This window comes from Larus michahellis, chromosome 19, assembly GCF_964199755.1.
Source record: "Larus michahellis chromosome 19, bLarMic1.1, whole genome shotgun sequence".
Classification (NCBI taxonomy): domain Eukaryota; kingdom Metazoa; phylum Chordata; class Aves; order Charadriiformes; family Laridae; genus Larus; species Larus michahellis.
The window spans coordinates 3,820,634-3,844,994 of NC_133914.1; the positions used below are offsets into that span (position 1 = coordinate 3,820,634).

A 24,361-nucleotide genomic window follows, 5' to 3' on the forward strand; every position below is an offset into this window, starting at 1 on the left:
GCCAGTGAAAAACTAAAGTTTATTTACTTGAAGTAAACAGTTACACAATGTAAGTCAAGAGTTCAAAATAACAGCTACCGAACCATTGTTTAGAAAAAGTTACCCACCTGTAAGTTCTAGTCCATTAAAGCAATACAAAAATATTTACAAATATACACAAGATTCCCATCTGCGGCTTCTGGATCACCATGCTCTACATCTGAAAGAGAAACCTAAGATTCCAAAAATCAAGATCTCAAAATAAATACTCAGTATTAACAAGTCTTCAACCTGATCAGAAAATGTCAGATCTCACTACTGACATATGCATAATGCTGCAGTCATGAGACAGCGAGAAAAAAAATGGCTAGCGTGCCCGGAACAGTGCACTTTTGGGTGAGAAGTTTAAAAATGTCTTCTTCTCCTCCTTCTTGACAGGAACCCATTGCCCATAGGGGCTTCCCTTTTTATCCTCTTCTCTTCCGGGAGAAATCGCAGGTTCTTTAACAACATGGCTCACTGACTTCTGCAGTACTGGTTTTGCCATTGTATTCTGGAAAAAGAAGTTGCCTTTAAAATGCTAGAATGAAAAGGAACATACTAAGACTTGTCAACGTTAAGGGGTTTATCTGTGCTGATAAGACAAATGTTTTCATACACTGTGTTGACACAGGATTCTGTGAAGTTGCTTTTTCCTTAGTTCTGCATTACTAAAATGTATCTAAACATGAAACTTGCAGCACTCCACTCCTGGGGCAAGCCACTGTCCTGGTTTCACCTGGGACAGAGTTAATTTTCTTACTAGCAGCTGGTACACTGCTGTGGTTTGGATTTTGGATGAGAATTATGTTGATAACACACTAATATTTTAGTTGTTGCTGAACAGTCGAGGACTTTTCAGCTTCTCATATTGGCCAGCCAACCAGGCACCCAAGAAGCTGGGAGTGACACAGCCGGGACAGCTGACCCCAACCGACCAAAGGGATATTCCACACCATGAGACATCACGCTCATATAAAGCTGGACAATGAAGGAAGGGGGGGACATTTGGAATTATGGCATTTTGCCTTCCCAAGTCATCACTGCACATGATGGAGCCCTGCTTTCCTGGGGACGGCTGAACACTGTACCCTATCTGGCAACCAACACTGGGAAAAGCCTAACACCGGGGAGTGCGAAGTACTGGAGTTCCATCTTGGGAAGTCACACTTACATTAGGACTGAAAGAAATGCTTCTCTGTATGGTTGCTCTCTCCATCCCACTTTTGGTCATGTCTTCTGCAAGTCTTCTGGGTTGCTAGAGAAGAGCACAACAGCTTCAGTGGGAGGATACAGTATTCCATGCGAGTTAAGGCAATTACTACAGAGTATGAACTTTCTGGTAGAGCTGATTCAGTTATTTACATCAAAAGTAGCTGTAAGCTACTAAATATGCTAACAGATTAATGTGGAACTCAATTTGAAAAGCATTCAGTATCGTTACCAATGTCATTGTGCCAATTCACATGTGACCTGATATCCATGCCCCAGTTACAGTTTCAGAAAGGATTCAAACGATTCAGAGCATGGACTGCCATACAATGACATGTACTGGTGGAGTTAAGTTGCATTAAGTTTTGCATATCCATCCTGCAGAGCTTTGGATAATGACAATAAACTTATCTGCAAGTGATGCAGGCCTCTTCTTCTGTACTCTCTCAACATCTGGAATATATTGCATATATTATGAAAGGGATGCCTGTACCATTTGTCTAAAACCCTTAGTAAATTTACTTCCATTTGAAATAGCAGTATCTGATCGATGTAACAGTTATTGCAGCTTTGTATTTACCATGAATCAGGTTAACACGCTATAACAACAGAGTCAAACTAAAATTCAGTTTTAAGCTGCTCAAGTTTCTCCCTCCCTTAAATTCACAGCAGCTACAGCCCACAAGTCCCTTAATTACCAACAGATTTTCTTCATCATGTCTGGAACCATAGTCATGATTTCTATAAGACAGAAATAAAGTATGTAAAATGCATTGTGTGCTTGGGTATGTAACTTCTGGGAAACAGTTTGTTGCACATGAAAAGCTTTTAACAGTTCAAAGGGTTGAAAGATTTAACCTTTAAAAAAAAAATCACCACAACATTCACTAGGTTTGTTAAGGAGACTCCTTGTTTTAGGCCAAAACCACATAAACTAGTCTCATTAATGGGCAGTATCTTATTAGAAGAACAACTCAAAAGAACAAAGTAAATTCACCTCTCCTTCCCAACCTATCACTACTGGAAAGCCTGCAGGCACTCAGTGGCTTAGCCACCTCTTAGGAGTCCATAGTCCTTACAGCTTAAAGCAAAGTCTACACTGATTTTTGGAGTAATTTTTAAACTCTCTGGCAAATCTGATGTTTTTGTTCAAGGGCTTGAATTCATAATCACTGACTCCACAGTTAAAGACTATGACACATCCATGCAAGAGACAAATTTTAATAAGTGTTTACCTTTTCATTGAGAATACTCCAGTTCATACTTACCTCAGCTGACTCTCCAGGATCCTCATGTTCTTGTTTTTCATTTTTTATCTCTTTGGAAGGAGTAAGGATCTTCAAGCTTGCTGGCAAGACTATGTTATCTGTTCCCAGCGCTTTTGCAGCATTGGCTTTCGCAATTTCCAGGAGTTCCCTCTTGTCTACAAGAGGAAAAAAGAGTAATGTAATTCTCTTATGTTTAAATCAACACATACCTACCCATGCAAGCCCAAAAACTGCAGGTTTACTATTACTAGACCTACGTAAGCATCAACTGTGATGAATTTCCATCAGAACTGAAGATTTAGCTTCAGCTGAAGTGCAAAGAACATGCTCTGAACTACTATTTTTTTAAATACATTTTTATAACCATGCAGAATTTCCTTCCACACTGCCACTACTAGTTACAGTCTATAAAGCAAGTAAACAAATGAGAATTCGACTGCTTAAAATAAGTTGTACATTTTGAGGTTCTTGAAGTCTTAAAAAAAAAAGTACCCTTTTCACTCAAATGGAGGGGTGATCTGCTCCGAGATCTTGTTCGTGACCTGCTTCTCCAGCTCCTGTAAGCCTCGGGATATATTGTTCGCCCAAATCCATAGTATCTTCGGCCTCTTGAACGTGATCTGCTTCTCGAATAGGACCTTCTGTAATACGATCTTCCACGAGACCATGACCTGCTGCGTGATCTGTATCTTGGAGGAGAGCGGTGGTACCTCCTGTAGTGCCTGACATGGTACCTTCCTCGGTACCTCCTGTAGCCACGTGATCTCGACCGGCTTCTGGAATATGAACGAGAGTATCTTCTGTACCTTCGGGAACTGTTTCTTCTTGTCCATGACCTTGATCTAGACCGGCTCCAACTCCTGGAGGAAGCTGAAGAGGAACTACTGGAACTGGACTGTGAACTGCAAGAAGATCTGCTAGATGACCTTGTTGATGACCTATCACAACTTCTCTTGGATCTCAAAGACGACTCTCTTTTCTTCGGTGAGCTGAGGGTTAAGTCATCCATGAAGCCTGTCATATCATCAGTTTTTGTAACCACCGTTTTCTCCACGCAAGCACTTTCAGAAGCTGTTTCTGTTTTTATTGTTGTTCTCTGATACCCAGTCTCTGTTCCTGTTGTGGTGAGGAAGGGGAAGCTAATCATCTATACAGCAACAACAGTTATGATACACAGGCAAAGAGTTCAAGGATAATTAAGCACACCAACAATTCTCATCCAGTTTATCAGCATATTTTGCACATGACATTTTTAAGTTTTGCCACTTCCTCTCCTGTAGCCAGTCTTCTATGTGGAATAAGAAAAGGCTTCAGTTTAAACCATGAGTAGTTCTATGTGGAATTTTGAAAAGAGGTTTGTTTGTGAGAGTTTAATGTTTAATACACTTCATTTGCTAGGTAGGCACACACCTTTGTGAAAAGGATGTGAGTTAACATCTTTTATTCCTCCTAACAGAATTTTCAAGGTATTTTATCTTCAGTCTATTCTAAATGCAGTCTATTGCATCTACAATGCAAAAATAACCATTTGCCTTCCAGATCAGTATGAACTGAATGATTTTCTCATGCAGTTCTAGGGAGGTTAAGTTTCAACTGTTTTCCTCCGACAGGAAAAAAAAAAAAGTACCTTCAAGATACAAAGCAGCCACTTCCTTGACTGTATCACATTAAAAAACAACCTGCACAGAACTCCACACACGCCAGCAGAGCATGCACCAAGCTGCTTTTAAAAACATTCTACATAACTAGCAAAAAATACAGCTAATGTTTCACTGGATATGACTCGTAGAGGGTGTAATACATGTTAAGGTTACATATTAATAATTAAAATGGCTGTCCCTTGCTAGTGGCAGCCATTTTATATCTACAAAGGTTACTGTATTCTAGGGTGTAACTATCTTATCTCCGTTGCTTAAACCCTGCATTATGTCACCACTTTGCAGTTTAAGGAAGCTTGCTTCATCACAAAGTTTCCATCGTTGTAAACCAAGTAAAACTTACAACCTTACTGAAATCGATCCGGGGTACTAGGTTCTACACGAGTTTGTAAGCAACATTCCCCTTGCTGCTACTAAAGCTGAAGTTTCGCTACTTCACCTCTAAACGAGGGCCAAGGGCACGCACACTATACAGGGCGCAGCTACGACGAAACAACCGATTAATTCCGATCTGAAACGCCACCCCACCTCCCATCGTTAAGTTAACAAGACACCGGCGTTTACGACACATTGCGCACACCTCCCGTTATTCTCACACAACCGGCCGCCACCAGGAGAGCGGCGGAGAGACCGCGCTCCCCGCCCGCCCAGGCGTTACGGGGCTGAATTCGCCTCAGAGACCGCTTACAGGCACTTACCGCTCGGAGCCGCCGGGCACCCCCGGTGCCGGTTCCCGTGAGAGACCAAATCGTTTCTGTAAATAAGAAAAAGCCGTGAATAATGCATGTCCCCCACCCCGCCATCAGCCCGCAACGGCGGCCCCCCAGCACGCCAAGTAAAGCCAAATAACAGCCTCCCCCCTCCCTCCGCCCCGAAGAACCGCTTTTTGTGAGCACACCCCAGCCCAAGCCAGCAGCCGCAAGGAGCTGCTCCCGCCGTGCCCCACCGACTCACCGCCGCCAGCCAGTCGGGCTTCCCCCGCACGGCTCCTGCTCCACCGGCGACGCCTGAGGAGACAGCCCCGCTTCGTGAGTCACCCCCATAGCGACCGGCCAGGCTCCTTCCACCCGGGAAACAAGCCGCAACTGAGCCCTGGCAGAACACAGCGCTCGCAGCCGCCACCCGCTACCGCCTCTCAGCAGCGACTGAGGGCAGCCCAGAACCTTCCAGAACCCCCCTCCCCTTACGTAACGGCACCCAATGCGCGTGCGCAGAGGGCCGGCGCCTTTCCCGCGCGTGCGCGCTGGCAGCCACCGCCCCCCTCGGCCCCTGGCACCGCGGCACATGCGCAGAAGGAGCCGTTTGGGCCGCCCCGTCTCGGGGCGCGGCGCGTGCGCAGCGCAGGGCGGCTGGGCTGGGGCTGCTGCGCGCGCCGGTGAGCCGCCGGCCAACGGTCCCTCCCCGCCCTCAGGTAAACGCGGCGGGCGCGGGGGGGCGGGGATGGTGGAGCTCGTGGAGCTCCCCGGGCGGAACGGGAGGCTCGGCCGACGCCTTCTCCCCCTCCCAGATGGCCGTAGCCCCGGCGGATGTGTCCGGCCTGGGGCGCGGGAGGGCGACGGGGCCCCCTCTGAGAGCTCGGAGCTGTGAGGCCGGCGGTGCCTTCGCTTCAGCTGTGAGGCCGGAGCTGTCTGTCTTCACCTCAGCTCCGGGGCCGGAGCTGTCTTGGCCTCAGCTCCGAGGCCGGCGCCTCGCCAGACGTGTCCCGGGTGGGTGTCGGTGGGCAGGCTCTGTCAGCTGTTCGTCCCTCAGGAAGGGACCCTGGCTGTGGGATTTTCAGGTAGTCTTGTTGCAGTTTTAAGCGGCCTGGCACGATGCGCCTTGCTGCCTGCCAGCCCTCAATGCGTGATGGGTTTCCTCTTGGAAAGAAATGTCCTTTATTCTTCTCTGTGTCTTCAGAGCGCTGAAAAATGTCAGGTTTTCTTGAGAGCTTGAGGTGCTCGGAGTGTGTTGACTGGGGAGAGAAACGAAACACGATCGCTTCTGTTGCTGCGGGAGTGCTGGTACGTACAGCTTCTCTTAACACTGCTTTCGGGCTTTTTAGATGTTGTCAGCTGTCGATGAGCTAAAAATTATTAGTCATTTGGAAGCAAAAAGAAGAACAGGGAAACATCATTGTATGTAGCAGCAGAGTTAACGACAAAATCTGTGCTGGGTGCTTGCAACCACGTGTTACTTAGGTTTCACAGCTTCTACCCGTGTGATAACTGTTGGAGTCGGTAAATCTCTGGCTTTGTATTTAACCTTGTTCCTAAGTTGGTGGCAAAACTAGTTATGTTATCAGTTGACTGTGTTGGAGACCATAAGAATGATTTCATATATTAACTTTTTTTTCTAGAGAATCTTATATAGTATTAAAAGGCTCGCATCCATATTTTAAGCTATTGTGCTCTTTCTTCTTTTTTAATAGTTTTTTACAGGTTGGTGGATAATCATAGATGCAGCTGTAAAATACCCAAAAGTGGAAGATTTCAACCATTCCTACCATGCTTGTGGGGTTATAGCCACTATTGCATTCCTAATGTAAGTGTGATTTCTTGATCAGAGCTACATACTCCTAGAACTTATTTTACACAATTAATAAAAGAATGCATAGTCTTTAAATGGAAATATAATTAAGAATAACAAATCAAGTTACGATCTGAGTATCTCTAATATCTTTCTTATATTTGTTGATATTTATAGTAAGGAACCATTTTTTAAAAAAATTGTGTTATACTGGTCCAAGTCATATTCATCTTTGGAGAAATGCTTTTTAAGTGTTAGTCTTGTCACCTTTCTTAAAAAAAAATGCTAGAAAATGCAAGAAATACAAGATCATCCTTTTTATATAGGTTTCTGAGAAGTTCCTCCTCTTGTTTTGTAAACACTTAGTTCTTGCTTTACTTGCATTTACCCAGTTTTACCCTGTTTTGCTTGTACAGGATCAATGCGGTGTCTAATGGACAAGTGCGGGGGGACAGTTACAGTGAAGGCTGTCTGGGCCAAACAGGTACGGCAGGGTGGGCTGTGGGGTAGCGACAGATCTGTGCAGCCGTGAAGTCTTGGAAGAGTTGTAAGAACCAGTGTGCCCATCGTGTGTCTGTGCAAAGCTGTGGTGTGTGACAGAAGGTGCTCCAAAACAAAAAGCATGCTGAAAGTAAGTCACACATGTGTGTACTCGGACACAAAACATTCCTACGTCTTTTCAAGGTGCTCGGATCTGGCTGTTCATTGGGTTTATGATGGCTTTTGGATCTCTGATTGCTTCCATGTGGATCCTTTTTGGAGGCTATGTTGTTAAAGGTAAGATACAGCATGGAATGTGGCCTGATCTGTTCTTGAAAGTTTAAATATTTTAAAAGACCATTGAATTCTGGAACTTACTCTTGCATAGTTTCTAGGCAAGACCAGTTTTAATATTTTGGTTTCCTGTGCACCACTGTTCCACACTATCTACTGTTATTGGGGTGGATTTTATCTACTTATAAGTCACGAACTTCCAGCTAGCCTCATTAGAAGCACAAGCCCTGGTCACCTGGGAACTGTACTGATACGATTAAACTGCTGCAGTTATATGGGAATAATTCCCTGGGTCAACACTTATTCCCAGAATAAAAATTACTGATTTTGTGCAAATTGCTCTCAAAGCCTATATGCTAAATTAGCAAAAGGGAAAAAATTAATTCAAATTGCCTGTTTAAATTCATACCTTAACATGTACCACAGTCACTTTTTGTGAAGGCAAGTCTTGAGAAAGGCATGAAAACTGCAGGGAATTAGTCTCTTTTTGAGAAGGAAGGAAGAGCGTTTAAGTAAATGTAAAGTTGCTACGTGTACCTGGAGCTGAAGTGAATTTCACACCAGGCAGGGCACATTGGTGGTTTTGTTTAGTTTACATTCTCATCAGCCTTGGCCTTACTCAATTCTCAGGGGATTTTTGGGAAAACCTAGGTGAGTAATAGTGCCACTAATGTGCACTCTCATTTTGCATATTGTCATTATGTATGACTCTATAGGTATATATACTTAGACACACATGCATTCCAAACAGGATGTGCAGTCCCCTGTGATGATAATTACAGTCTTTATGAGCACTGCGTTTGAGATGCGCATTTTTGGTTAGACAACAGGCGAGGCTTCTTTTATTTGGAAAGATAAATGACTGGGAGAGGAGGGGGCACAAAAGCCATTGCATTAAGTTTCCAGTGGGGTGAGGCTTATGCTTGTCGTCTGCGTCTCCCCACTGAGCCACCGAGATTGGAGGGGACCATTTTGATAGAGAGTGAAAGGGGTCTGTGAGCTGCACGGGGCTGTCTGCATTCTGGCTGCGGCAGATTTGTCATGCGGTAGCACCAGCACAGAGAGTTTCTTGTCACTACACCCTGTACCTGGTCAGGAATCCTACGTTGTAATGGACCCCTCTGTCAAACGCAGCTCCTTACCACTGCTTCCAGGGCACAGACTCCACGAGTTCTTCGTTAAGCGAGACTGGTTATCCTTGCTAATGTAGCGCAGCTTCCTGTTTCTGAAATGTCAGAGATGGGATATTCTTGAAAATCACTTTTCAGAAATTCACGGAGATTCTTTCTTTGTTTAGAAAAACCAGTAGTATACCCAGGAATAGCTGTGTTTTTCCAGAATGCATTCATCTTTTTTGGGTAAGACTATCTTCCTCTATTTATTTTTTATCTAATTGGTTTAAAATGATTAAAACTGAAACTTGCAGTAATCTGTTTTTTCTTAAGCCCTGTTTTTTAACTAGGCAAAAGGGAATAAACTGCTGGGAAAGGCAGTAGATTTCTGGGATTTCTCTGCATAGGTTTCGTTGCAGAACCAGGAATTGGATTTATAAATGCTACAACTTGCTCCCTGAAATCCTGTATTTAAAATCCTAGGTATTTGATTTGCTCCCTTATGTACTCATGTCCCTTTATTCTCTTTTAAACAGAGGACTGGTCTTCAAATTTGGTCGCACGGAAGATTTGTGGCAATGAACACGCCTGTGGAAGTGCGTTGGCCATGCTGGGTTTTTAACTGCACAGACCCAAGATTTTGTAAAAGCGTTTTGTAAACAGTGACCTTCAATTGTGTCTAAAGATGAAACAAGGCAAACTTCAGTCATAGCACTAAAAATTCCGGTTCTATTCTGATTAATTTTTTTACTCTTGTACGTTGATTTAAATGTTGTCATGTTTTTGACAAATGTGCAATTGCTACAAGTAACAATGGAAGTCACTTTTATGATACGATGTTTGCTACAAGTAGTGTAGTGGAAAATGGATGTATTTAACCAGCTGTTTCTATGATGGTATTTACAATCCAAGACTTACTAAAAATGCTTTAAACCAACTTTTTAACATATATTTATTAAATATTTCCTATATCTGGGCAATATAACCATTTCTTCAATTTCAAAACTTATTGGTGTGTGGCTTTTCTTGCATAATACAGAGCAATGCTGCTTTGGGATGTTTTTTCCCCCTCCCTGAATATTTAATTTATTCTATGGCAATAATGAGTAACAACTTGCTGGTGCTGTGGATGACATTGTAGAGGCACAAGTACAAATTGCGTAGTGGCTCTAGAGGGAAGGAACTCATCCACAAAGCTTTCTTTTCTAACTGCTGTAAAACAAAGGAAGAGACTCTTCAGATCAGAGTTGTGTCTCCAGGAAGAGGGAACAGCCACTACCAGGGAAAATTTTGGTCGCTTCAGATAGCTCTTCTGTTATCTGCCCTTTCCTATACGTTCACCTAAGCTTGTTGCTCAAAAAAATCAGTGATAAGAGACGTGGGGAAAAGGGAGGGAATACAAAACTATTCCTTAAAAGCACTCCTGTGAGAAAACAGCAGAAGTCATTTGTGGTGCAGAAGTTTCGGGTTAGTTGCTGGAAAGTTAAAGTGGAGAACACAAATTGAGCCTATTATAGAGGCAGTACGTGTTAACTGGGAGATAATGCAAAAGTGTGAATGTGCATCTTGAACATCCCTGGCAGCTGGTGGATGAACTCAGCCGATCGCTGGCTAGTCTGCGACCTGGAAAGAAGAAAAACTGACCTTTCCTCTGCAAGTAATTTTTCATTACTTGAAACCTGTCTCACACTTCGCAGTGATCCACTTTGCCGCATCCCTGCTGAACGAATTGAGGTCAGCGTGCATCACTGCAGCAAACATCAAACAATTCACGCTTTGTCTTCAATGTGACATCTTTCCTCATTACTTCATTTTTAAGCTAGTGTGCTGAATAAATAAAAACAATCAAATTTCAACTTTTTTATTATGTAAGCATTTTTGAAAGAGGTTTTTATCAACTATTTTGAAAACAAGAAATGCTGCGGATCACAATCCATTTAAAAACAAGGGTTTGTTTGCAGAGCATCCTCTGCCCCATCAGTTCCCACCTCTGAGTAAAACAGCTCAACTGTGCGGCCAGGCTGGGCTGAGGTTTGCTGCCAAATACAGACGAGTAACATCACTGATTTCAGGGGCACCATTCACAAGCAGAACAATTTCAAACATCCAAATAGCGGGCCCGAGCCAAATAATTACAGATTTTTCTTTAAACAGTCGGATAACTCAAGAGAGTTCAGTCTGGCGAGATGCGGAGTTCTGGCCCTGATCCAGCTCACTCATAAAATCCTTGCTTAACAAGGCCTTCAACAGAATTAATTTAGCTTAAAAACAAGTACTTTAATGCTTCGCTAGATACCAATGAGTATGTACTCCTTGAAAAATTATACTTCAAAATACATATTTCGGCTTTTAAACTTGGGAGCTAGAAATAGTTTAAAGTTTCCAAGCATTTTGATTGATAAGCCATTACAGCAATGAATGCAGCCAACTTCTTTGCACATATCCTACAAAAAAAGTACGTAAGGTAAGCCCATGAGAGCAGAAAAGCTAAATTCATTCTAAGTTTGCAGCTGTGAATTTATACGCTGTATCTTTCAAGAATAACTAAAACAGTTCATTACTAATTTTGTGAGTGTCCATTGGGTTGGCTTTTTTGGAGCCTGAGAATTGACCTTTAAGTGCTCTTTCGACCCATCACAGCTGTTCGTTTTCTCTAGTGGCAAACGGGAAAAGCTTATCTTGGTCACATCTGTCATCTGGGATCCTCCACTCAAAATCCGACGGCCAAATGGGGAAACTGCGAAGACAAACATTCTTGTATCAGAACATTTTATGCATCAAATCATCACACACACAAAAATGGCAATGAAAAACCTTATTAGAAGCTTATTTTTATCCATTTATTTTTTCGGTAATTCAGATACAGCATCACACTCGGCAGCTAGAGGTGCCCAAGGCCGGTGTTTGTGCACCAGACTGTGCAGCCACTCTGTACCCACCACGGCCATAAAAAGCATCTTTCATTCCACTCCCTGGCTTCTAAAAATCCCTCTCTTAGACGCTGCTCAAGTCTCCTCAGGGGCTGCGTACGAAGCCCGGAGGCTAGGGCTGGCAGGCCCAGAGCGTGTCTGAGCACCTAAAACTATGTTTCAACAAACACCACCATTTCAGATTTAGCCCCAGATTCAGCCCCACCAACAGCGCTGACAATCCTCGCTGAACACAACACACATTTGTAATGTTCAGGCTCTGAATCAACCGTGGGAACAGTTTGTGCATTTCAAACGGGGTATCTAAAATGTTCCGTGAAATGGAATTAGCCACTTTTTGTTTTAAATTCAAATACCTAAAGTTCTTCATCGAGGTCAACAAGGTGCTATATATATACTCCCACACAGTTAATTTTACATTGAAACTCACCTCCCAATAAAACTGGTCTTCAAAGTACTTTGTTACAGGGGTGGTCTTGAACAGTTTGAGGTTTAAGATTAAACCTATTTGTAAAAACACAGATATCCAACATAAATATATACATCAGGGAAAGGGGAAGACTGTGTGTAAACGGAGGTTTCTCAGTAACACGCGACCACACGTAACGTAGATCAAAATACAAATTCAGAACGAAATGCTTCAGCAGAGCCCCTCGACTCAAGCTGACCTTAAACGCAAAGAGAAGCTTGCCAGGATCAAGGCTTGTGTTATTACAAATGAATTACTCTAGGTAAAACCCCATCAAACAGCCTGCCGGATTCTAAAAAGACATCAAAAATTACTGACGTCTTGCATGAAAAACGCCTGTGTGTTTAAAGCACTCGGGCTTATCAGCACTGTTAGCTTGGGACTTCAGATGGAAACACCTGGATTTTTAAACAATTGGTTAAATACTGAATGTTTGATTATTTTAGCTGAATGTTTTTTAAAAATCTGCTTGATTGCCTCAGTTTCTTAATTACGCTTAAGGTAACACAAAGGTTTCAGATCAATTAAAGCACAACAAAAAAATCATTTTAGAGTGTATTTCACAGCAATTTTTGTCTGCCTTTTATCTTCTATTCAAGACAGAATTAACAGCTATAGAAAACCAGCAGCTGCCACAAACCAGAATGTCACATGGGAAACACATGAGCCCCGATGATCCCAAACCACCAGCGATCAAAGGCCTCGTGCTCGGCTGATGCAAGCGAGCTACCGATGTTACTGAAACGTTGCAGATTTGTACCAACGGGCCTAAAAAGTGACAAGCTCTCGATAGCATTTTTCTGTCACTAAGACATTACCCAAATGTGAAAATATTTTCCATCCTCACACATCTCCTGGCTGAAATTTGAAGGCAGCTGTTAAGCCTCCGTTAAAATAAACTTCACCGCTGAAAGAATGGTGCTACTGGGTTATTTACGTTGAATACATCTCTTCTTCAAAAGACTGGCTCTGAAGAGTCCCTGGCGCTCCTGTTTCCCATGATGACTTCTACAAATAATTTACCCATAGAGACACACTTCAGAGCCCCAGTTAAACCAGAGCCCCTCTTTCTGCAAAGGGTCGCAGTGACATGATGGCGGGTGTAATACGATGACATACCCCTTGCCCTGAGGAAATGAGGAAGATATTACCGAAATGTGGTTTTTAATACTGACCTGTAATAAGACCCGTTATCAAGGCCATGCTGATGGTCACGCAGAAGGCACCGATGTGAAACATGACCGAATAACCCAGACTGAAAAGCAAAACAGGTGTTTCACCTTTAAAGTTAGAATCATAGAATCATAGAATTGTTGAGGTTGGAAGGGACCTTTAAGATCATCGAGTCCAACCTTTAGCCTACCCTGACAAGAGCCACTTCTGAACCATGTCCCTAAGTGCCCCATCTACCCTTTTTTTAAACACCTCCAGAGATGGTGAATCCACCACCTCCCTGGGCAGCCTATTCCAATGTTTAATAACCCTTTCAGTGAAAAAATGTCTCCTAATATCTAATCTAAACCTCCCCTGACGTAACTTGAACCCGTTTCCCCTCGTCCTATCACTTGTCACCAGGGAGAAGAGGTCAGCCCCCATCTCTCTACAACCTCCTTTCAGGTAGTTGTAGAGGGTGATAAGGTCTCCCCTCAGCCTCCTCTTTTCCAGGCTAAACAACCCCAGCTCCCTCAGTCGTTCCTCATAAGGTTTGTCCTCCAGGCCCCTCACCAGCTTTGTAGCCCTTCTCTGGACACGCTCCAACACCTCAATGTCCCTCTTGTAGCGAGGGGCCCAAAACTGAACGCAGTACTCGAGGTGGGGCCTCACCAGTGCCGAGTACAGGGGGATGATCACTTCCCTAGTCCGGCTCACCACATTATTCCTGATACAGGCCAGGATGCTGTTGGCCTTCTTGGCCACCCGGGCACACTGCTGGCTCATATTCAGCTGGCTGTCAACCAACACTCCCAAGTCCTTTTCTGTCGAGCTGCTTTCAAGCCATTCTGCCCCAGTCCTGTAGCACTGCATGGGGTTGTTGTGACCCAAGTGCAGGACCCGGCACTTGGCCTTGTTGAACCTCATACCATTGGTCACAGCCCATCGGTCCAGCCTGTCCAGATCCCTCTGCAGAGCCAACCTACCCTCAAGCAGATCAACACGCCCGCCCATTTAGCATTTAGCTGAATTTAGCATTAAGACTGTGAATGAATCTGCATCTACACGGCATTTTACGTGAAAACCTCTCTCAAAAATTCCGTTATTCTCAAACCTCTCTGCAGCTGCGGTTAGATGTTTTAAGAGATCCTATCAGAAGCCTAGTACAGACTTCAGAGGACATCTTTTGCCCTTAGACACCATCATTGTGGTACCAAAACTTCATTAAATTTGTTTGTTTCAATAAGAACACGACAAGAAGTGCAAGGCCCTTATACTGCACTGTGATTCATCCCTGCCTAAGCTGAGAGAAATCAGACAACTTCGTATGACAGGACACGAGCTTGATTTGCAAAAATGAGATGCCAGTGCCAGATCAAAACAACCTATAGAGAATAACCTTACCCGAGCCTTTCAGCTTTTCGATGTATCTCCCCAAGTATATTTTCCAGTTCAGTGTCCAGACTGGCTTCAGTCCAAACCGGCATTCTTGCCCCTGACTCCGAGTTAAAGCCTCATTCAAAGAGAAATGCTGCTTTCTGCCCTCCCTGTATTAGCACACAAAGCTCCCCAAACCACATCACAAAAGCCAAACTAAGTCTTGGAAGGATGCACATCCCCAGCCTTCATCTCCTATGTCCGCTGTATTTAATATCAAATAAAAAGAAAGACAGAAAACAGGACCAAAAGCTAATATTGAAGTTTTGATCCAAAGTCTGCTCAACTCTGAAAGTCTTCTTTACTGACTTTTTGGGATTTCAGAGATTATCTTAGGTTATCTAGTATAAAATGATTTACCTGTGGTGCTGTTCAGGTGTTCTGTATGTACGAGAACTCTTCTTAAGGCATACTACAATAATCATTACTTATTACTTAATAGCAAGAATTTATGCACCTTGTTAAAAAAGTCCCATTTTCTGCTACTAAGAGCACGACCTGGGCAAGAGCTCCAAGGACAGCAGGGAAGCCAAAAGTGAAATGAACTCCAGAGGAATCATGAATCTCGAGCGCAGGATTCAGGCATCTCTGGGAAGAAGAAAAGGTTTAATTGATACACAGAAACACAAGCTGACAACAGCGTGCTGTCTATCACAGACAGAGAAAATGAACTTTGGTCTTGCAAGCTGCAATCCTGCATTTCGCTCAAAAGGCTTCAGGTTTCCGAGGTTTAATCCCTTTGAAAGAGAGGTTTCCCTTGAGGTATCCTACATTGAGGAAGTTTGTACAGCTTATACAAAAACAATTTCAGATTTTGAGTACTACCTGTAAGCAGTAAGATCCCAATACAGTTATCACGCTGGCAAGCAGACCCAAAATCATCGCGATCCAAGGATACCGGATTCTGTTTGCTGCGTAACCAACAGCGACCCCACCGGCTAGTACTGCACTGTGGATGTGAGCCTGTAAAATAGGACGACAAAACCATGGAGTCAGAATTCAGTCATCACTTATCTTATAGCAGCCCAATATCATAGATTGCTATTCTCATGCAAGTGAGATCTCTTTAGGGTGAATCTGGGCTTCTCTATACTGTAAATTACAATCTAAGAACATAATTTCTAAGTTACAGCTTCAGCTTGTGAGGCTAATGATGACTGTAAGGCTGAAAACCTGGACTTGCTTTTGCTTAATAGCTATTATACTTTCAGTGCATCACTGAGAGTAACAAAAATATATGCAGTGATTTTCTCTGATGTCTTACCATTCTGAATTTTCCATCCTTTGTGGTCATAGCAGAGAACGTGAAGGCAGTCACAGCGCTCACAGCAAGGGCAAAGTAGGTGTTGTAGGTTACTTCCCATTTTTTGTCCTCAGACAGTACAGAATTGAAGCTTGGCCAGAACACCCAGAGAAAGAGAGTGCCTTGGAGACAAAGACAGGCAACGACCATTACCTTCTCCAAAACGCAGTGAATCCATCACCAGCTGCCTCTGGAGGGCTCCAGCCCACATTTTGCATTCACTATAACTCCCGCACTCTAAATAAAGGATAACATCTCAGTGCAGACAGCCCTGAGAATGACCTGCTGTGCCAACACCTTCCCAGAAACATAGCACTGCAGTGTCAAGCACAGCTCTACCAACATCTGCCTCATCCTTCACAGAGCTGAAGGTAGGATGCTCTTTTCAAGAACACCTCTAACATCAGCTGTGTCCTATCTATTGTTCCCTTAAACACAGGTTCAGATACAAGTGGGAACAACTCCACTGTTTATTTCCAACAATCAGCATCCTGCCTGTTCTGCACAGGCACCAAGGGCTTGCTCCTTGGCCAAAATTTCTGCTCCTTTTTTATGGTACTGGGGAATAACTGTTCAAAACCAGCTGCAAGAGAGAATGAAAGCAAGCCAAGGAGGAAAACAGCTCACATGGTACAAAACACTATAAAAAAACCCCACCAAAGCACACTTTGGAATGTCTTTTACCTTGGCTGACAGTACAACTAGTACTGCTTGTCTTGCCTCCTGGCAGGGTTTGAAGAGAAAAAGGAAAGACTGGACCATCAGAACAGAATCCCCTCTACCTCTACTAGGATTACTCCAGAGGAGGGCTAAAGACCAATAGCTTGAGCTGAGGTGATCGTGCTTCACCAACTCAGCTATACACAGCTTACATTTCTTGTTACTTGCAAAAGAGTCATCTACCAGATAGCTACTCCCTAGTATATGGGTCCAACAGGACAATTCGCTTTCCTCCTGTAAGATCACTGCAGTGTTACGCTGTCATGACCACATAGGCTTCGCTGACAATAGGAATGAAAACAGGTTCTTCTGCTTCTATGACCTGGCCCCTAATTGTCAGCATTTAGGAATCTCAGCCTCTATAAAACAACTTCAGTGCCTGGCAGGATACATCCTTTCATACGTGATCAAATTCCAACCAGCAGAGGGAAGTAGGTGGCTTCACACTAAGCCAAGCTGGACTACACATTGCACCCTGTGCCTCTGCTCCCGGGGTTGTGCATAGCTCTAAGTGTACAGATGAGAACACAAACAAGCAACAGTTTATTTTGCCTTGTTCAGTCATTTGTTGCTGTCCAGTCAACTTCCATAGTTAATGTTCTGTTCTCCACGCCACAGAGCTACCAGAGACTTGTGCAATTCACCTGACAGTAAAATTGGAAGCGTTCTTGTTCAAGTCAATTAAGAAGTGACACGGGCATTGTCACAACAAAGCACAATGGTTAATTCCAGCTTCTACCAACCCTGGCAGCTACTGCTTTTGTACAAGTTTATCTTGGCTCCTTGAAATCCAATTTCCATTGCTAATTTTCACCCTTTCAGTGCACCAAGGCAGCGATAAACCTGCCTCTCAGACAGGAGAGGCCATTTTGGCAATTCAAAACCAATGGTAGCAGTGAGGACTGGTGGAATGATCCATGCAAATACAATCTTATTCCCATTGATTAGTAGTTGGTCAGCCATAAAAAAAAAAAATATTTAAAAAATCTACTAATTCCACTGAGGCTTTCTTATGTGTATCTGCTCAGCTATGGAAATAACACTGTCACGACCCGAGTCCAAATACAGGTGAAGACCTCAGCACCCTTCACAGAGCCCTCAAAGCAGGATGCAAAAAGGATCTACAAGGAACTTGCCTGCTCAGTTGCTCCTTTCTACCCACGCTACCTCAGGAATTATTCAAGACATGGCAATATAATTACTCCAAATAGCAAGCACTTGGTTGTAGCAAGCTGCACTAAACTTATAATGAAGGCTTAACAGTGTCTTGATGAGTTAGATTAAAATACTGATCTCGAATTCTCCAGCAAAGCAAGAACTGCAGGGACTCAAAAGAGCAGCATTTAAATTTCTCTTTCCCTCAACTGGGCGAAGACTGGCCAAGAATTAGACTCTGTGGTCATTTGCAGAAAGATCTTAGGTCGGCTCGTGGCAGTTACACAACAGAAATCATGGTCATAAAGAAGCCAAATTGCTTCTTTAAGAAAAAAATGGAACTGCCATACTGTCAGTCTATCATCGCTTAGATACTTTCTCATGTGCCTGTCTGTACCATATTCCCCACCCTTCATCAGGCTTTTATCTTTTCATTTACATTACTAGGCAGGGACTGCCTTTTTATATCTCTGTACAGCACCTTGCAAAACAAAACTGAGCCTTAGCTCCAGCTGGGAACTGTGAGCGCTACTGAAATACAAGTAATGACCTCAACTTCGGTGCGCAGGTCCCTTACCAATATACCTAGACAAGCCCAAAGGGGACAATTTAGCTGGGAGAGGGAACGGTTAATCTGGCATAGCCTTTGTGCTGAGACTGACCTAAACAAACTAAGCCACAGCCGTTGCAGGAGCAGCTTATATTCCTGGTGGGAAACACGCTGAGACTCACCACCTCACTGTCAGAAACCACAAATGGCAGCAGCAGCAGCAGTTTTCTACGCTCGGCTGCATTCAGACCTGCGCTTTGGATGCAAAAGCTTCAATGCGCTGTAGCCAGCCCCCAGAAACATTCCTTATGTTCTCACTGCAATCTCTTCTTCTGTCTGAGACGTTAAAGCAAATGCCTTACCCAACATTGACAACAAAGCCGACTTCGGGGTACTCGCATTCTTCTCAGACCTTGGTGACGGCTCAGGGAAGCACGAGGAGACTGCCAGACCAAAGTAAGCTCCAAACAGGTGAACATGCATCATGCCAACATCATCTGGAACCTGTATCAACAGAATAACCAAGTTTGTCGTTTGTTTCATCCCACAGGAAGCCTTTGGTGCAGTTCCTGATACAGTTGCTCATGTGATCTCCCTATAAACAATTTATTTTCACAGTCCCTCGGTTTATGTACGAGTTATTAATGCGAGATTAACTTCTCTGAATTCAATGTAGCTCATAAACACACAATTCATATACGGAGAGTTTGGGGCATGTTTACATTGTACGTTAAATGCAGGTCTGACATATAGAGTATGCAGGGCTTGGAGTCCGATGTCCTTAAGTATAGTCCCAAAGTCAGACTTCATCTCTTAATGAAAACATAGCCACAATCTAACCGAGATGAGATAAAACACACTGATGTTGCTGTCAGCAGAGCACTAACAAACCACCCAAAGGCAATATTCAAGAGTCCCAGTGAAGTTTTCCCCGATGTGCCTGGAAATCATACTACGGTACCTGCAGGTACATTCTGTTGATCCATCTGCTCATATGGAAAACTATTATCTCCACAACTGTCATCAGAATTAATTGCACAGGATTAGTCTTCCCAAGAACAGCTCCAGTGGAGATGACCACAGCAGTTATACTCACAGCAGCCTTTGTTATTCTGCAATAAAAGAAAGAAAGAAAGAAAAATCTGTACCAGGACCACACCAGCACCAATAAAGGAAGAATGCCAGACAGTAAAATGTACTTAAAACCCCAAAGCCTTATAAAATGCCTGCAAATACGACTGTGCTAATTTGCAAATAGGTTCACATAACCGGGCATTACCCTCCACAAACAGCAATCAGCAGTTCTAGATTATTCCAATTCTAAACGAACTAATTACCTTTTCAGACCATCTTCGTGTGGTATTTCAAGAAGGAAATAAAATAAATTTTCTATCAGCACAGAGCATTGGACACCAAGTACAACGATCAGGAGGTTGAATCCAGTGCTGCTAAACCCATATCTTTTCAGAAATGTCAGGAAAAAGCCAAATCCAAAAATTACCATGTGGTTGACATCTTGAAAAGCTGCATGACAGAAAAGACCAAGACAGCAGTGACATTATTAATGCAAACTGGATTTCTGGTTAAAAAATAAATTTAAAAAATCACAATTAACTAAGTAGACTTCAGATAAAATTCAGGTGCCATTATTATTTAGTACTTGTAAAGAATTACAGAGCTTATAAGTAATCAGAAAAACAATATCTTTGACGCTGAATTTAATTTTACAAAGGGATCAGAATGGATGCCATAGGATGGGGGTTGAGGGGTCAAAAATCAGGACGGCAATGAAGTACATTTAATCAATGGAATTTGGATATTCATTTTTCCTGAGGTGAATTTAAAGAGCTTAAGTTGGACTTTTCAGGAAGAGTTACTGCGAACTAGTGCTGATTCATTCCTTGAGGGCATTAAGGGAAGACATGAGTTACAAAGAGAAACCCCTATGATGTCCTCATCTGGGTAGAAGGAACGGGAACAGAAATAGCAGTACAAGTAGTTCAATATGGTTACCAGCCCCATTTCAGAAAAGGCAGAGGCTGTTCAAGGTACAAGCTCTTGGATCTCTAGGCCTGGAAGCGTCCCCTGGGACATGCTAACGGTCATACCCTCGTATGGTTGTGCTGGCCTCTACACACAGGAAAATATCAAACTGCCAGTAAGCAGATCTCATTTTTCGAGCTATAAAACAGGGAGAGGAATACAAGAATGTCATGACGATTAATCAGCTCATATTCGCACAACACTGTAAATACATTGCACACTATGGCCGTAGCATAATCTGCTAACACATTGCTTTGATCGATGCACAAAATACATCTCCAGAATATATTTAAACCCTTAATTCCACTGTATTAACTTCATTTATTTACATCAAGCATTCAAATGGAAAATACTGCCATCCTGAATTCTTACTTTTTAGCACAACATCTTTGTATGCCAAGACCTCACAGAGTTCGGCACTTAACACGGAGCAGTGCCTGCCGTCAAAAGTTTGTTACGTTCGTAAGAGTCAAGATTACCACAAACAGGCAGCAGAGAACAGACCACCACTTATGTCTTCTTTCACTGTCTTTGTTTTGATATAAACAAATGCACACCATACATGGCAAGGTAGGGTACTTAAAAGGGCGGTAAAACATTCTACTTCTCACTAACAAATACACAAAATTGCCGAATCCCATCTCTACTGCACTGCAAAACAAAAGCACACATTAACCCTTCCATTCACAGCAAGGCTGCCAATCTTACCGGCGTAGGAGACCGTTGATCTGGATTCATCACCATGTGAGAACAAAAAGTAAAAGAGGACGATGAAGACAGCTTCCAGAAAAAGGATTAGCCATGGCACGTTGTTTCGGAAGTTGCGGTAATTAGAAGACATCGTGCACTAGACTACATTAAACACAAACACATTAATATTTTTTTCTATAAAAATACTCCAGTAACCTCAAGCCAATAGAAATGGAGGTGTGGGGGGGCAGGAATAAAAACTCAGAGAGATAAAAAGCCCAAGACACGTCAGCAAGGAACAGTTCCTTATCTGTGCCATGTCAGGGGCCCAAACTTACCACAACTGACATAGACTGAACTCAAAAAGTACTCATGAACGCAGACGTACCAAGCTGTCACTACTGTAATGCGCCAGGATACCATCCACACACCACTTCAGCTGCTGTTGAGCCTTGCGTATCAGCTAAACGGCAAGCAACGAAGAAGACCGACTCATAAGTAGGGTGTTGAAGTTTATGCAAAATCATTATTTATTTACATTGCTCTTATCCTTCCTAAACTCAAGACTCTTCATGAAAAGGTTGGGGAAGGTCCTGTGAGATTCTCAATGCGATTCTCCGGCTGGTTAGGCAATAGCTCTACGCCCATGTCCCACAGCAAACCCTCTCATATGTGATGAATACAACACAACGCCAGAGAATCAAGATTCTCTGGACGCACAGATGTGGTGCAGCATTTCCCACGCTACTTGTGAGATTAGTCTATTGCTTAGAGCATGGCTCTGGAAACAGCTACAGTGAACACTCTGGAAGACCTTGGTTAATCCCCAGGCCAGGAAGCTGCAGGCTTTTAATTGAGAATGAAACCACAGACCTACACCCTCCTGGTTCTTTCTTTAATTCAGATCCAACCTTCATCCAGAAGTGTATCAACTTCTATTACCACATTGTGGCTACGAGGTAACCATGGCCTTATGGGTTCAGAGCATTTTAGTAAGACACAAGCTTTTTTTATTTGTTGTTATTGTTTTTTATAAAGCAGGAGCCATTAGAGTGAGCATTTCATGCACAGGAGCAGGGCTATACGGTGGAAGCTAACTATGTTCAGTGTATCCCTATGAACAGACATCATAACTCGTTAGATAAGATTATATGGTTGTTGAGGACAATTTATGAATCCATAATATGAACATAACTGTCTTCTCAGTATTCACCCTACTTTTGGTAAACTGAACCCTTCTTTGTTCAGGTAGTCCAGAAGATTAAAGTATGGTAATTAAAGCTCAGACTTTCTACTTTAAGGCTACTTCAAACTGAGTGCTGGGTTGCATGCTGGGGTTTGAGATGGTAACAGCGCATACAAATGGGTAGAAAGCCACCTACTGGTGACAGAAATATGTACCAGACAAACACAAATACAGAAAAATTCCAGTTCGCTTATATTTTAGGACATTGCTCCCGCAAACCCAGGCATATGGCACAATAGCGTTTTTCAAGCCATCTGAGAAAGGTTTGCATTTGTGGTGATAAATTGCACCTTCCTCACGTGCAGTTCTCAAATTGCTTTAACAGCTTTTACTTAGGCCTAATAAAACAGTAAGTTAAGAATCCTTACCCTCATTTCAGAAACAACATTTAAAGGACTTCCCCAGACGTACAGAGCGCTGCCCCGACTTCAGCCAGACCTACATTCTGCTCCTTCTCACGGGAATTCTGTGATCATGGGGGTAATTCAGCCAGAACCAGAACGCCTGGTAAATTTTCTCTAGATAAGAGAAAGGTAACAGCAACTTAGAAACGGATTTATCTAACTGACGCAGTGTCTTTGTGTGATATATAAATGCAATGTATCTAATTAGTTTTCATCTGTTTCCTGCAAGACAAACCCTTAGGACTCGTACTCGGGGTAAGAACGACCCAGAACCCTTCCCACCATTTCGCCTTGGTCAAACGAACACAATTCTTCTGACACTCGTTACCAAATCCCCTGTCGGCATTAACACTCAGCTAAAATACACCAAAAGCTAGGAATTTACCCAAGTTTTTCCCTCAGGATGACATGCTACACTCTAAGTGCTGATACTCAGATTTCCAGCTTAAACTCCCTCCCAGACAGACAGTGATCTCAGAACAGGTGAAATACAAAATAACTTTCAAATCAGAGCTCCGCTGCCAGCCGAACGGACCCATCGACACAGCCATGGGGACCAGCCGCCTCACATACATTCCTCCGCGCCTGTTTTAACGCCATATCCGCACCCACACTCTGCAGGCTCAGCGTGACCCTTGCTCGGGGAGGCCCGTTATCCCCCAGAGAGGTGAGGCAGGCCCGTGGCACCCAGCCCAGCCCCGGGCGAGGCCAGAGAAGACGAGGGATGACGGAGAGGCGCGGCCTGCCCTGGCTGCCACCACCCTCCTGTCAGCCAAAGGGCGGGCTGTGGGGCCGGGGCCGGCCTCCCCTCAGGTTCGGAGGCCACCATCGGTTTCCTCACGGTTTCCACGGTCCAAAGGGGGTTAAAGGCCTTGGGGCGGGCGCTCTGCGGAGCGTCCCCCGTGTGAGGAGGCCCAAAGCGCGGCCCCGGGCCTCGAACCGGCGGCCACACAGGGAGGGGGCGGTGCCCGGCCGTGACTAGGCAGCCCCGCGCGGCGGCAGCGGCGGGACGGCCTCGCCCCGCCCCTCGCCTCCCATTGGCTGAACACCCGCCCCTCCCAGCAGGCCTCCCTTAGGGACTAGCCTTCCATTGGCCGAAGGCCGTCTCCCCTCACGGCCTCTGATTGGCCCATCTCCAGCCACCGTCCGTCTTTGGGCCGATCGGGGAAAAAAAAACCGCCTCCCCCCGTTTCCTGCCTCGCGATTGGGCCGATGGCTTGTCACTCTGTTGTATACGTCCTTTATTGGCTGGAAGAGTCCGTCAGTCACTCCGAGGGTTTTTTTGCCACCCTCCGGCGAGGCATTGCCACAGGACCGCGCTGTGGGGGAAGCGCAGAGCGCGACGAGCTGCCTCCTGTTGCCTTTGCACCCTGAGACTGAGCTTTCCCTTTCCCAGTAGCCTATTTGTCAGCGAGGTTGTCAATCAAGCGTGAGGGGCGGTACTTGAGTGCTACGGTGACAGAGGAAATTGAGCCCTCCTTCTTCCGTTTCCGAATGGATAGCTGAGCTGTCCTTTTATTTCTATTTGTCTGTGTTATTGGGCGGTCTTGCTGTCGATCACAAAGCGGGGCGGGAGCCAGCCAGAAGGACAGTAGGCGGGAGAAGAACAAAGCCTGCTCAGTGATTGGCCCACAAACCATCAATTCACGGATCCTTGTCTTTGACTGGCTCTCGCGGCCGTCAATCAAGCCCGTGGGCGGGCCAACCCGTAGCGT

The 24,361-nt window shown here is 44.1% G+C and overlaps 3 protein-coding genes across 9 annotated transcripts; 1 reads left to right on the top strand and 2 right to left on the bottom strand.

Moving 5' to 3' along the window:
• On the bottom strand, positions 1–5,574 carry RSRP1 (arginine and serine rich protein 1). The gene is made up of 6 exons (XM_074563083.1): positions 5,111–5,574; positions 4,855–4,910; positions 2,991–3,614; positions 2,499–2,653; positions 1,193–1,276; positions 1–532 (listed from the first exon to the last, which is right to left on the bottom strand). Exons 1-6 carry the CDS (start codon positions 5,440–5,442, stop codon positions 347–349), a joined length of 1,437 nt encoding a protein of 478 aa, XP_074419184.1. The 5' UTR covers positions 5,443–5,574; the 3' UTR covers positions 1–346.
• On the top strand, positions 5,436–10,403 carry TMEM50A (transmembrane protein 50A). 4 transcript variants are annotated; one of them, XM_074563085.1, is made up of 7 exons: positions 5,436–5,567; positions 6,053–6,156; positions 6,564–6,676; positions 7,078–7,145; positions 7,346–7,438; positions 8,733–8,793; positions 9,084–10,403. In XM_074563085.1, the coding sequence occupies exons 2-7, from the start codon at positions 6,064–6,066 to the stop codon at positions 9,127–9,129; spliced, it is 474 nt and encodes a 157-aa protein (XP_074419186.1). In that variant the 5' UTR covers positions 5,436–5,567; positions 6,053–6,063; the 3' UTR covers positions 9,130–10,403. The 4 variants fall into 4 exon arrangements, with proteins under 4 accessions (XP_074419186.1, XP_074419188.1, XP_074419187.1 ...); XM_074563086.1 differs by having other exon boundaries at positions 5,461–5,933; XM_074563087.1 differs by lacking the exon at positions 8,733–8,793.
• On the bottom strand, positions 10,393–24,024 carry RHCE (Rh blood group CcEe antigens). 4 transcript variants are annotated; one of them, XM_074563080.1, is made up of 13 exons: positions 23,844–24,024; positions 22,611–22,760; positions 21,385–21,459; positions 21,015–21,158; positions 19,601–19,787; positions 19,225–19,375; positions 18,626–18,767; positions 15,800–15,960; positions 15,361–15,498; positions 14,993–15,123; positions 13,122–13,201; positions 11,908–11,981; positions 10,393–11,284 (listed from the first exon to the last, which is right to left on the bottom strand). In XM_074563080.1, the coding sequence occupies exons 4-13, from the start codon at positions 21,145–21,147 to the stop codon at positions 11,258–11,260; spliced, it is 1,224 nt and encodes a 407-aa protein (XP_074419181.1). In that variant the 5' UTR covers positions 21,148–21,158; positions 21,385–21,459; positions 22,611–22,760; positions 23,844–24,024; the 3' UTR covers positions 10,393–11,257. The 4 variants fall into 4 exon arrangements, with proteins under 4 accessions (XP_074419181.1, XP_074419182.1, XP_074419180.1 ...); XM_074563081.1 differs by lacking the exon at positions 23,844–24,024 and having other exon boundaries at positions 21,335–21,459; positions 22,611–22,750; XM_074563079.1 differs by lacking the exons at positions 21,385–21,459; positions 22,611–22,760; positions 23,844–24,024 and having other exon boundaries at positions 21,015–21,240.
• Between the last annotated feature and the right edge of the window lie 337 nt (positions 24,025–24,361).